The sequence below is a fragment of the Tachyglossus aculeatus genome, chromosome 23, assembly GCF_015852505.1.
Source record: "Tachyglossus aculeatus isolate mTacAcu1 chromosome 23, mTacAcu1.pri, whole genome shotgun sequence".
In the NCBI taxonomy this organism is placed as follows: Eukaryota; Metazoa; Chordata; class Mammalia; order Monotremata; family Tachyglossidae; genus Tachyglossus; species Tachyglossus aculeatus.
In genome coordinates this window covers 28,008,144-28,022,415 of record NC_052088.1, presented here as the reverse complement: position 1 = coordinate 28,022,415, position 14,272 = coordinate 28,008,144, and the positions used below count along the sequence as shown (strand labels likewise).

The 14,272-nt window shown below is 44.9% G+C and overlaps 1 protein-coding gene and 1 non-coding gene across 3 annotated transcripts in view; both read right to left on the bottom strand.

The window, feature by feature from the left end:
• Positions 1-512, bottom strand: part of RHOBTB3 (Rho related BTB domain containing 3) — a 60,775-nt gene extending 60,263 nt beyond the window's left edge. For both annotated transcript variants that reach the window (XM_038765914.1, XM_038765915.1), the window contains exon 1: positions 449-512. In XM_038765914.1, coding sequence (XP_038621842.1) covers positions 449-450 — 2 coding nt within the window. In that variant the 5' untranslated portion in view covers positions 451-512. The remainder of the gene's footprint in view (positions 1-448) is intronic.
• A 9,527-nt stretch (positions 513-10,039) lies between these two features.
• On the bottom strand, positions 10,040-10,177 carry LOC119944990. Its single transcript, XR_005456126.1, has one exon. It is a non-coding gene; the product is annotated as a small nucleolar RNA SNORA7 (small nucleolar RNA).
• Between the last annotated feature and the right edge of the window lie 4,095 nt (positions 10,178-14,272).

Below are 14,272 nucleotides of genomic sequence, written 5' to 3'. Positions count from 1 at the left end.
GATGGATGGAGAGATGGGATGAGTGGACAGCAGGAGGGATGGACGGAGGGGTGGACAGATGGAAGGATGGCTGGATGGAGGGAGAGATAGGATGAGTGGATGGCTAGAGGGAGGGATGGAGGGGTGGGTAGATGGGGGTGGATGGATGGAGGGAGAGACAAAGAGAGGGATGGGTGGACGAAGGGAGGGATGGGATGAGTGGACAGCTGGAGGGATGGATGGATGGAGGGGATGGGTAGATGGAGAGGTGGGTGGACGGATGGACAGACGAAGGGAGGGATGGAGGCACGGAGGGCCGGGTGGACGGAGGGCCGGGTGGACGGAGGGAGCTGTAGAGGGGCAGAGGGTCGGGAGGCCGCGTCCGTCCGGCCCCGTCCCCCGGTGCCCGGCCCCCGGCCCCCGGCCCCCGGTCCCCGGCCCCCGGCCCCCGGTCCCCGGCGGGTCCTACATGGTGTCAGGTCCCGGCGCGGCGGGGCGGGAAGCGGCAGGTCGGCGGCCCGGATCATCCCCGCTCCCCGGGGCGGGGCGGGGCGGGCCGATCTCCCTCCCCTCCCCCGGGACCCCCGGGACCCCCGGGCCCGCCGGGCCAAGGGGGGCGGGGCGGGGAGCTCAGGGCCGGTGCTGCCCGGCGGGAGGCCGCCCTCCTCTGCGGACGGGGACAGGCCGCTCGGGCTCCGCCTCCAGCGCCGCCAGGACCCGGCCGGGGGCTGCCATTAGCCCGGCCCTCCTCCTCCTCCTCCTCCTCCTCTTCCTCCTCCCGGTCCTCCTCCTCCTCCCGGTCCTCCTCCTCCTCCTCCTCCTCCTCCCCCCGGCCCGCGCGGCCCGCACAGCCCAACGGTCAGCGGGGCGGGGGCCGGCCTGCACCGTTCAGCCAGCAGATGCAATCTCCTCGATCAATGCAATCAGTCGGAGTCCATGCAATCGTTGAAAGCAAACAGAGAAAACCTAGAAAGGAACGGCTTTGGGCCGTGCATGCACGCCGGCGTGTCTGCATGCATTCATTCGATCGTATTTATTGAGCGCTTACTGTGTGCGGAGCCCTGGACTGAGCGCTTGGGAAGTACAGGTCGACTGCATGCCTGCATGTCCGCATGCACGCCTGCATGTCTGTCTGCACGCCTGCATGTCCGCCTGCACGCCTGCATGTCCGCCTGCACGCCTGCATGAGCGCCAACCGGCCGCTGCACGACTGCTCCACTGGAAAGGTCATCCTCCCTCCAGGGCAGGGAAGAAAAGTTGGGGGGTGAAGGGATGTCTCCCCCTCTTAGACTGTGAGCCCACTGTTGGGTAGGGACTGGCTCTATATGTTGCCAAATTGGACTTCCCAAGCGCTTAGTACAGTGCTCTGCACACAGTAGGCGCTCAATAAATACGATTGATGATGATGATGATGGGGGGACAAAGGGAAGGGGCAGGAGAAGGGGGAGAGTGGGTGGGCAGGGGGAGGCCTGCTGGAGTATCCATTCAATCGTATTTATTGAGCGCTTACAGTGTGCAGAGCACTGGACTAAGCGCTTGGGAAGCCCAAGTTGGCACCATATAGAGACAGCCCCTACCCAACATCACCATCAATCGTATTTATTGAGCGCTTACTATGTGCAGAGCACTGTACTAAGCGCTTGGGAAGTACAAATTGGCAACATATAGAGACAGTCCCTACCCAACAGCGGGCTTACAGTCTAGAAGCTGTGCCCGCTCAGGGCAGAGGTGACCTGCATCTCTGGAAAGAATGCCCCAAGCTTCGGTTGGCTAACAAGTCCGTTACTGCCCCCCAATTTTTGTTCTTTTTTTTACCCCCCTCTTAGGGGTGAAAATGTTTCACCGCGTCCGTGGCTGTGTCACTGCCAACAACCTGGTTAAACCCGGGTACTAGTTAGTGCTGCTCTCTAATTATACCTGGGGGAGAGAACAAAGACAGCAGAACTGGCTCATGGGACCGACTTGTTTGGCTGGTTGTTTTTTTCTTCCCCTTGGCCCAGAATTAAACCCTAACACCAAAATCAAAAGGTTAAGTAGGCTTAGATTATGGCCTAATTGGTTCTCCTGAATGATTCCGGTATAACCCCGCATAAAAACCCCAATTGTACATCAATCAATCAATCGTATTTATTGAGCACTTACTGTGTGCAGAGCACTGTACTAAGCGTTTGGGAAGTCCAAGTTGGCAACATATAGAGACAGTCCCTACCCAACAGTGGGCTCACAGTCTAAAAGGGGAGACAGAGAATAAAACCAAACATACTAACAAAATAAAATAGAATAGATATGTACAAGTAAAATAAATAAATAAATAGAGTAATAAATATGTACAAACATATATACACCTAATCACCTTGTGTCTCCCCCAGCGCTTAGAACAGTGCATTGCACATAGTAAGCGCTTAACAAATACCATCATTATTATTATTATTATTAATCCCCATTTTACAGATGAGGTCACTGAGGCACAGAGAAGTGAAGTGACTTGCCCAAAGTCACAAGGCTGATTAGAGGCAGGGCTGGGATTAGAACCCATGACCTGACTCCCAAGCCTGTGCTCTTTCCACTATTAATCAATCAATCGTATTTATTGAGCGCTTACTGTGTGCAGAGCACTGTACTAAGCGCTTGGGAAGTACAAGTTGGCAACATATAGAGACAGTCCCTACCCAACAGCGGGCTCACAGTCTAAAAGGGGGAGACAGAGAACAAAACCAAACATACTAACAAAATAAAATAAATAGAATAGATATGTACAATGCTGCTGCACTGGATCCACCCTGGCGTTTAGCGCAGTACATGATAAAACTTTAGTTACTGAAATTTAAAGCAACCAACGGAGGCTTTTAATAGGTTTGCTTTAACACCAGGTTTCCATACCTAACTAGTTTTTGCTGCAGGCAGGGTTACTTTTCTTACAGCGCAGCGTGGCTCAGAGGAAAGGGCATGGGCTTTGGAGTCAGAGGTCATGGGTTCAAATCCCAGCTCTGCCAACTGTCAGCTGTGTGACTTTGGGCAAGCCACTTAACTTCTCTGTGCCTCAGCTACCTCATCTGTAAAATGGGGATTAAAACTGTGAGCCCCCCATGGGACAACCTAATCACCTTGTCACCTCCCCAGCGCTTAGAACAGTGCTTTGCACATAGTAAGCGCTTAACAAATATCATCATTATCATTATTATTATTATTACAGATTTATACTACTAATAATAATTATTATGGTATTTGTTCATTCATTCAATCATATTTATTGAGCGCTTACTTTGTGCAGAGCACTGTACTGAGCGCTTGGGAAAGTACAATTCTGCAACATGTAGAGATGGTCTATACCCAGCAACGGACTCACAATCTAGAAGGGGGAGACAGACAACAAAACAAAACAAGTAGGTGCCAGTACCATCAGAATAGATAAATAGAATTATAGCTATGTAAATATCATTAACAAAATTAATAGAGTAATAAATATGTACAAATATACACAAGTGCTGTGGGGAGGGGAAGGGGGCAGGGCAGAGGGAGGGAGTGGGGGTGATGGGGAGGAGGAGCAGAGGAAAGGGGGAGGGCTCAGTCTGGGAAGGCCTCCTGGAGGAGGTAAAGGTAGGGATTTGGAAGAACAGGTGTCCCCAGTTAAGAACAAACACTTAAAGCATGTGAGGGGCATGTCCCCTCTAGACTGTAAGCTGGTTGTGGGCAGGGAACATGTCTACCAACTCTGTTATCCTGTACTCTCCCAAGCGCATAGTACAGTGCTCTGCATACAGTAAACACACAATAAATGCCATTGGTTGTAAGCACGATACCAGATCAACTACTGAACAGTGAGCAAAAGTGGGGACTTTTTTCTTTTTTTTTGAATGGTATTTGTTAAGCGCTTACTATGTGTCAAGTTAGATTGAACACAGGCCCCATCCCATCTGGGGCTCATGGTCTCAGGGATTTATAAACAAGAGACGACAGCGTGGCCTAGTGGAAAGAGCACAGGCCTGGGGGCCGGAGGACCTAGGTTCGAATCCCTGCGCTGCCACTTTTCTTCTGTATGACCTTGGGCAAGTCACATAGCTTCTTTGTGCTTCATCTGTAAAATGGGGATTAAGATTGGGAGCCCAGTGTGGGACAGGAACTGCTTCCTAACTGATTATCTTGTATCTACCCCAGCACTTGGTACAGTGCCTGGCACATAGAAGGGGTTAACAAATACCATTAAGAAAAAAAAAAAAGAGCACTGAAGAAACATATTATGGGCCCACTGAAGCAAAGCCTTAGGCAATGTGCACAGCTCTGGTCAACCGAGAGCCCACAACAGTAGAAAGTCTTTGAGAGCCATCTTATGTCTAATTAAAGCTTGTCTGATGAGACCGTAGCAGACTCTGACTAAAAATAGATGCCCTCAGAGCTGAGGTTTCAAGAAGAAACATAAAAAGGCAGAATTGGAAAGAGCATAAGACACCGCAGGTAACAAATGCTACCAATGCAGAGAACGTGGAAGGAGTCCTAGCCATGCAGATTTAATCAGTCACTCTCAAACACACAGATATAATCTCATTATGAATAGGGATATAATCTCGTTATCTTTGTATCCTAAGGAATGTGACCAAGGTCGAAGTGGAACACTCGGGGTGGCTGCCTTATCTGCGGCCTGGTCAGGCCAATTTTTAATCTCAGTTGGGCCAAACCCATCCTACACTTTCATCAGACCAGCTCAGCCTAGTACCTCAGCCAAAACAGGGGAAGCAGTGTGGCCGAGTGGAAAGACCAGGGTCCTGGGTTCCTTGGGTAAGTCACTTTACTTCCCTGGGCCTCAGTTACCTCATCTGGAAAATGGAGAACAACACTCTGAGCCCCACATGGGCCATGGACTGTGTCCAACCTGATTTGCTTTTATCCACATCACTGTTTAGTACAGTGCCTGGCACATAGTAAATGCTTAACAAATGCTACAGTTAATTATTCATCATCGTCATCACCATCGTCATCATCCCGGCTCTTCCACTTACCTGCTCTGTGACCTTGAGCAAGTAAGTTAACTTCTCTAGGCCTCAGTTCCCTCATCCATAAAATGGGGATTCAGTACCCGTTCTCCCTCCTACTTTGTGAGCCTCACGTGGGACCTGATCTACCCTAGTGTATGTGGCATAGAGTAAGCACTTAAATACTATTATTATTATTTTGTTGACAATATTAATAATAAAAAACTGGAATTCCTTTCTTAGTTAATAATAATGGTATTTATTAAGCACTATGTGCAAAGCACTGTTCTAAGCACTGAGAAAGTTACAAGGTGATCAGGTTATCCCTCATGGGGCTCACAGTCTTAATCCCTGTTTACAGATGAGCTGAGGCACAGAGAAGTTAAGTGACTTGCCCAATGTCACACAGCTGACAAGTGGCGGAGCCGGGATTAGAACCCATGATCTCTGACTCCAAAGCCCGGGCTCTTTCCTACTGAGCCACGCTGCTTCTTAGTTGTGGTGGCGTAGCCTGCTCTACTAGGTTATTTGTAAAAAGTGTGGTATTTCAGTGTCCTCATTTATAGTTTTTTCCTTGCTTAAAGTTCTTCCAACTCCTCTCTCTGCTTCGTTCTCAGGTCTCTTTTGGTCCTATTCAGCCAGCCCCTCTCCTCTCCCTATATGCTTTCCCAGTTTGGTTACCTACCTCCGCTACAACAAAGCAAGTCTCATTTCCTAGTCTCTTATTTCTGCACTCATGAGTACGGCTGTTCTATTTGAGGCCCTGAAATATTTTGTCCATTGTAATCCCAGCCCCTTCCTCTGTCTAGTTTTCCTTTCTACTGGGAGTACCAGAATTTTACACTACTGGTAGAAGTGGTGGAGCAAGTTGCCGTACTCTCTCAAGCACTTAGTACAGTGCTTCACACACAGTAAGCGCTCAATAAACACGATTGAATGAAGGTGGCAAAAATACAAGAGAGTAAATAGGCCCTTTCCCTGCCCTCACCTAAGTAAGTTTTCACCAAACTGATTTTAAAATGCTAGAGGTTGGAAAAAAAGATCTATCTACCGTCATTTTCACTGGAAGCATTTATTGAGCACCTGCTGTGCATGAAACACTGTACTAGGCCCATGGGAAACAGAAGTAAAAGTTGTGGTTTCTGTCCTTGAAGAGCTAGCAGTCTATTTGTAAACTACAAGTTTGTCATATAATATACACTTAGGAATTCAGTTGAAAATCCAAGCTGCCATTTATATGCAGCATCTCACAAGAGGCCAAAAACACTTTTCTAAAGAGTTTTCCTCCTATCCACCCACCTCTTTTTCTACTAATAGGTTCTGTGGTATCTCTCAGGCTTCTATGCTCATTTCCAATTCAACTTTTATTTTGGAGGCTAGAAGGGCAGAGACACGAAGCATCCATCTGAACCACGGTGGTCTGAAATTGCCAACATTTCTCAAGGGATTGCCATGAAAAAGAATGTGTGTTGTTATCCTATAGCATGCCTGCCTTTCCTCCTTAGTCCTTAGGGAGTTAGTTGTTTTGAACTTACAAGGTACCCAGAGGACATGAAAAAATGAATCGAAGGGGTCATTAATTTTTTGAAAGTGTTACATATATATTTTTTAAGACAAATCAAGTGCATATGAACAATGTTTCCATACATTTTGGAATAGTATTTAATTGATGAGAACTTTAAAAAAATCAGTGTCACTTCTCTTTCATTAATTTTAATCAATTATATTTACTGAGTGCTTACTGTATACAGAGCACTGTACTAAGTGCTTGGGAAGAGTACAGTATAGCAGAGTTGGTAGACATGTTCCCTGCCTACAGTGAATTTGCATTCTAGACAATGAGGTTACAGTAGTTATTAGAAAAATGAACATTCTTCCTACCTATCCTTTCTCCAGGGATTTCTCCTTATCCTCAAGATCCCAATGCAAAATGGAGATTCCCAAAACAGAGATTTCAATGCAGCAAGTGGTGAGTCCTGAGGCTACACTTAGCTCTCTTCCTTGCATAGGATAAGAATAATATTAGCAATAATAATAATAATAATGTGCCTATTATCATCAATCCTATTTATTGAGCACTTACAGTTTGCAGAGCACTGTACTAAGAGCTTGGCAGAGTACAGTACAACAGTGGTGGCAAGCCCATTCCCTGCCCACAAAGAGCTTACAGTCTAGAAGGGGGATAAATAAATAAGTATGCCAAACACTGTACTAAATGCTATGGTAGATACAAGATTATCTGGTCAGAAACAGCTCCTGTCCCTCATGGGAGTTACTGTCTAAGCAGGAAGAAGAACAGGTATTGAATCTTCATTTTTCAGGAAATTTTAAGGTACAGATGAGTTACGCAACTTGCCCAAGGTCACAGAGCAGGCAAGGGGCAGAGCCAGGATTAGAATCCAGGGCACTTGACTCCAGGCCTGTGCTTTTTCCACTAGGCCATGCTGCTTCTCTAAAGTCAATTGCCTTTAAAATCAGTACAGAAGTGCCGAGGTGGCTAATGAAATGTCATAAGCAGGAAGGCCGGAATGAGTTGGTTCAGTAGGATGTACTCATTTTGACTATAGACTGTAAGCTCACTGTGGGCAGGGAATGTGTCTGCCAACTCTGTTGTACTCTCCCAAGTGCTTAGTATACTGCTCTGCATTTAGTAATAAATACCATTGCTGCTGCTGCTGATGATGATGATGATAAGCCATCTGGAAAACGGTCAACATTTGAAGAATTTTCCAAATACAAGTTCCACTGTCCGCAAGGTCAGATTGCCTTCGTGGTCTCATTCGGTTTTGCTTTTTGGAGGCGGTAACTTCTTAAAGGGTATTTTAAGAGAGGAGGGATGTAGTTTAGCGGAACCGAGGAGGAGAGAATTTGCCAGACTGAGGGAAAGGCATAAGAAATGAGTCAGATTCTGGCCAGTTGAGAGCAGAATTCAGTTAGCGGGTTACCTTGGGAGGAGCTGAGGTTGAACAAGAGAAGAGAGTGAAGAGGTAAGGGGGAGACAGTAGATGGAGGTCCTTGGAGCCAAAGGTGAGATGGGTTTTATTTTAGGTGAGAAGAAATGGAGAGTTTCTAGAAGCAAAGTGCTGTCCTCTCACTAGCTGTAGCAATATGCAGCTTAGACTGAAGCGGAGGGAGACTTAAGGTACAGAAATTGGGGCCAACAATTTAGTAAAAATTCTGTCATCCTTGTATGCCCACAATTTCCATGGGATAGGGCAGGAAAATATACTTCATATATTGTGTTCTAACACCCACACAAATATTTCTTTTAATGGTATTTGAGAGGGGCTTATTGTGTGCCGGGCAATGTACTAAGTGCTGGGACAGATACAAGCTACTCAGATTGTAAACACAGCCCATGTCCCACATGGGGCTCACAGTGCTCATCCCCCTTTTACAGATGATGGGGCACAGAGAAGTGAAGCGATTTGCCTAAGGTCACATGGCAGGCAAGTGGCAGAGCTAGGATTAGAACCCAGGTCCTTTCACAAAACATAACTAAAACAACAACAAGGTTCTTTAAAAAGGGGGGTATTGGATAGTGAAAAACCAAGAAAGAAATAGGTTTTCAGCATATTGTTGCTCTAATATAAATGCATAATATAGCCAGGAAGATGAAATAAACCCAGTTTATATGACAGTTGTTGAGCAGGGATTACCTTCTTCTCTGATTATTCCTACTTCCTTTGGCCTTTTCAACTTAAGGGAGAAAAAGAAGAGGGAAGTGAGGGGCAAAGGGGAGAGGGCAAAAGCGGGAAAGCTGTAAAGGAGGGAGTGGGAGAATGGGGAGAGGCAGCAAGGCCAGGGGAACCATTTACTTCTTTTGCGGCCGCCTCCACTAGAACTGTCTTTCTCTGCTGATGCCTCCCTGCTGAGAGCTCCATTTTCTTCAATCTGTAAATACATTTGAGGGTTGTTCCCCTTTCCTCCAAGTGCCTCCTGACATCTGCGGCAACGAAGGCATTCAGGTAATTTTTTCCACTTATTTTATTTTAAATCAGGACCTGAAAGCTATTTCTGAATGTCCTCCAACCTCCCATCTAGAATAACTTGGAATACACTGAGAAGAAGCATGGCCTAGTGGATAGAGCTAGAGCCTGGGAGTCACAAGGATCTGGGATCTAATCCCAGCTCCGCCACTTCTTTGCTGCGTGACCTTGGGCAAGTCATTTCACTTCTCTGTGCCTCATCTGCAAAATGGGGATTAAGACTGCGAGCCCCATATGGGACATGGGCTGTGTCCGACCTGATTATCTTGTATCAAACACCCAAGCACGTAGTACAGTGTGTGACACATAGTAAGTGCTTAACAAGTACCATTAAAAAAAATATAAATACTGGACCTTCTGCAGTCACTACCTTTGTGGCATAACACTATACCCTACCCTGAATCCAGTCACTACTTTTATTCTCTCTCTTCCCTATCCAGATCAGCAGGTCCAGCACTGCTTTTTTAAATTATTACTATAATAATAACCAGAACAACAAAAATATTTACCAAGTACTTTGCACTGGAGTAGTTACAAGATAATCAGTTCCAGACACGGTCCATGTCCCACATGGATTCACAGTCTAAGGGGGAGGGAGAACAGATATTTTATCCCCAGTTTACAGGTGAGGAAACTTAAATCCAGAGACGTCAAGTGACTTCCCCAAGGTCACACAGCAAGCAAGTGGCAGAGCTGGGATCAGAATCCAGGTTCGTGACTCCCAATCCTGTGCTCTTTCCGCTAGATCACCTAGTAGTTTACTATTAGTACTACTAAAGTAATCTTTCCTTCCACAGAGACCCCAGGCAGAGATTCAGTAGGCACGAGCTGTTTCCATTCAAGGCAAATAGAAGAGGGCAGTGGAGACAGAACTCTTGTCTTGTTTTATGCAGTCGATAAAATCTCTGACGTCTAGTGACAGCATGGACACGTCTCTCCCAGAACACCCCATCTCCACCTGCAATCGTTCTGCCAGTGTATCCATAGAGTTTCCTTGGTAAAAATATGGAAGTGGTTTACCATTGCCTCCTTCCGCACAGTAAGCTACAGCCTCCGCCCTCTCCCTTCTCCCATAACACTGCTGCCCAGCTCAGGTGAGTTTTGACTTGTAGCAGATTGCCTTCCCCTCGCTAGCCACTGGCCAAGCTAGGAATGGAATGGGTATGCCTCTACTTGACTCTCCCTCCCGTAGTCAAGACTGGTAGAGTACTGGAAACTCTCCAGGTGCGACCCTGAGAGAGGACAGAACTCTTAGTAATTAGTCATAACTACATTTCACAAAGGTGACTAGTAAGAAATTTGACTGAATACAATTTTCAAACTCTTAAAAAGAGTGGACAGTATTGGAGGAAAGAGATGGGTAAGTGGCAATTTTTTTGGACACGCTTGAGGTCTTCAGAATAGCTGTGGTTATCTTTCTTTGCATGACTCACAAATTTTTCAGGATTGTTGATGAAGATCACTGGGTCTATTAATGGAAAAAAAATTGATGAGACACCCAACAATGGAAAGAAAAATATCCCCAGGACAATGTATTGAAAACACTGAAGTATGGCATGAAAAATAAAGAACAAAGTGAAGTTTATTTTGCTTTTTACAAATATGTTTGCACTCACTATGTGTAACTTTGAAATGGGACAGATTGTTTAGAGAGAGCAGTACAAGAACAACAGTAAATTGCTTAGCATTAGTCATCCTCTGTCCTGAACCAAAAGACTAAGAATTTCAAGCCTCTCCATTTTACTATCTGTGCAGTTTCTTATAAATTATTTAGCCTCTTGTAAATGTTTATGAACTCAGCATCTATTACAAAATGCCTAGCTATTACTTTCAAAGATCTATATCAGTTCCCATATCTACTATATGTAAATAGATCTGCCTACACCTAGGTATTCCTGAATGCAACCTTCTTTTTTTTCCATTTGTGAGACCTTTCCCAGCACTTAGTACAGTAGGTGCTTAATAAATGCAATTACTACTAATCTGGAAACCTCAGTAAATTCTGCTACCTAGGCAGAACATCATCCAATGATGCCAAGAAGGAGACGTAGAAACGGGAAAGTAAATTAAGAAAATCTGCATGTCCTTTAGAAAATGGCCAAAGAAGGACAATGATATGACATCAAGCATCAGATCAAATTAGGGTTCTGAAAAGGAACTGAGATATCCAGCTTCTTATACAACTGTAAATCTGGGAATCGTCACCGAAGTCACTTTGAATTTCTTGAGCAATTTCATCAGCATCTCCTAAAGGTACCACACAAAGTAGGTTAAATAAACACAATCCCTGCCTTCTGGAAGTTTATAGTCTAAAAAGAGAATTTGGTGAGCCAGGAATGGGATACAAGGCATTCCAGGTAAAATATACTATTTAGGAGGAAGTTATAAATGAGATATTTGGAAATAGGCGGCATTGGCTTGGATGAATTGCACTGAGTTTACAGAAGTTTTAAAAGCTTTTCAGAATGCTCTAATTTCTTAATGGCCCTAATGAAATCTGTGATGTAAGCTAGCTAATAACAGGGGATTTCCACCACAAAAATCCTTTCAAAAATGTGTTAGTTTCTGCAGACATAGCTATTAGCAGTTGTATATGGTGGGGAGGGGAGCATTTAAGGCAGAAAAATATTTTTTGATTCAAATCTGCACTGGACAAATCCAAAGTTAGACAAGTTAACATTAGCAGAGATGAATAAGATGAATATTTTTGGACACATGTTATTAATTGTTCATTGTAGAGAATGTGGCTACTTATTGTTGTATTGTACTCTCCCAAGTGCTCTCAGTAAATGTGAATGAATGAATGCTCACTATAAAATAAGTAGACCCACTGGACTGAGAGACTGCATTTGGCTTTAAATCTGACCCCACACCCTATCCCTTGCCTAGCTGTATTCTGCAAAGCATTAAAAAACCAAAATCCCATCTGATAAATAATAACCCATTTGAGGCAAAAAGAGAGTTACAGGAAGACCTTCTGATTTACAACTCAATTTATAACCCACTATTAATTGTCTGTGTACAGATGCCTTGGCTGCTGAGTGACTATGTCCTGAGGGAAAAAAATTGACCCTAAAGAACTTGAAAAGCAGCTTTTCTGCTCAAAGATGTCAATGAATGATTCATTAGACATTACTTGAACTAATTTCTATCGAGGGAATTTGACTGAGAGAGGCAGAGGTGAGGTGAAGGAGTTAAAGGAGGAGTAAATAAGTAGAATATTTTGGAAATATGTAGTGGAAAGATTTTAATTAAGAGGATGAGGATTTTGACCCTGATCTCTGGGGTCTAAGGAAAGGGCTGGCATGGGAAAATGGGAGAAAAAAAAACTTTGGGGTTGGTTTAGAAGGTTGAGGCTGGAGATGGGCAAAATTTAGGGAAAAGAAGATTGTGATATTTCAGACCTGAGATAACCAGAATCTGTGTTAAAACAGTGACCCTGGAGAGAGAAAGAAAGGGGTAGACTCAGAAGATATTGGGAGATGTCTATTTTCACAAAAGTATTTATTCCACTACTATTACAAAAAAGAAACATCTCCCACAGTAGATGGGTTTCTTACATGGCTGTGTTACCCTAAATTCAGAGTATATAATAATTATTATGGTTTTTGTTAAGTGATGACTACATGCCAGGGAATGTGTCTACCAACTCTGTTGTATTGTACTCTCCCAAGAGCTTAGAGCAGTGCTCTGCACACAGTAAGTGCTCAATAAATAATAATAATAACAATGGTACTTGTTAAGTGCTTACTCTGAGCCAAGCACTGTTCTAAGCACTGAGATAGATACAAGTTAATCAGTTGGGACACAGTCCCTACATGGGACTCACACTCTTATCCCCATTTTAAAGATGAGGTAACTGAGACTCAGATAAGTTAAGTGACTTGCCCAAGGTCACACAACAGACATGTGGCAGAGCCGAGATTAGAGCCCAGGTCCTTCTGACTCCTAGGCCCATTTGTTATCTACTAAGCCATGATACAACTGATTGATTGATTGATAAGCACCGTACTGTGTTGGACACAATTCTTTTAGAATATGGAGCTAACAGTCTATATCCCAAGTACTTCCTCTTACCAATATTTCAAAAGGAAAGTTCCATTTCCTCCCACAGCTGGTATGTCAAACTTGTGGCTGTCTGAAAATTTCTGTGCAGCCTTCAGGTCTGTGGTCAGAGTAGAGAAGAGTTATTGTGAGGCCTTGTAGATTGTGAGCTCCCCACTGGACAGGGATTGTGTCTAGAGAAGCAGCATGGCTCAGTGGGAAGAGCCTGGAATTGGGAGTCAGAGGTCATGGGTTTTAATCACGGCTCCGCCACTTGTCAGCTGTGTGATCTTGGACAAATCACTTTACTTCTCTGGGCCTCAGTTCCCTCATCTGTAAAATGGGGATGAAGACTGTGAAACCCACGTGGGACAACCTGATCACCTTGTATCCCCCCAGCGCTTAGAACAGTGCTTCGCACATAGTAAGCGCTTAACAAATACTATCATTATTATTATATTATAATTCCCACCTGTGTATTCTCTCCCAGTGCTTAGTACGGTGCTCTGCACATAGTAAGCACTTAATAAATACTATCGCTACTATTGCTCTTTCTGCTGCAGCAGCAGCAGCTGTTGCTGCTATTATTAGTAGTAGTCAAAGTAATATCATATTTAAGTGCTTATTATGTGTCAAGCAATGTGTCAAGCAATGTCCTAGGCCCTGGAATAGATACAAGTTAATCAGGTAAGACACAGTCCCCATCTCATATGGGGCTCCCAGTTTAGTAGAAAGGAGAATGAATCCGCTAGACTGTAGGCTCCTTTCATTCATTCATTCATTCGTTTATTGAATTGTATTTATTGAGCGCTTACTGTGTACAAAGCACTGTAGTAAGCACTTGGGAGAGTACAGTATAACAACAAACAGACACATTTCTGTTGAACGAGTTGTCTACACGCGCTGCCTAGAATTCCTCAACAACAACTCTCTCCTCGACCCCCTCCAGTCTGGCTTCCGTCCCCTTCATTCCACGGAAACTGCGCTCTCAAAGGTCACCAATGACCTCCTGCTTGCCAAATCCAACGGCTCATACTCTGTCCTAATCCTCCTCGACCTCTCAGCTGCCTTTGACACTGTGGACCACCCCCTTCTCCTCCACACGTTATCTGACCTTGGCTTCACAGACTCCGTCCACTCCTGGTTCTCCTCTTATCTCTCCGGTCGTTCTTTCTCAGTCTCTTTTGCAGGCTCCTCCTCCCCCTCCCATCCTCTTACTGTGGGGGTTCCCCAAGGTTCAGTGCTTGGTCCCCTTCTGTTCTCAATCTACACTCACTCCCTTGGTGACCTCAT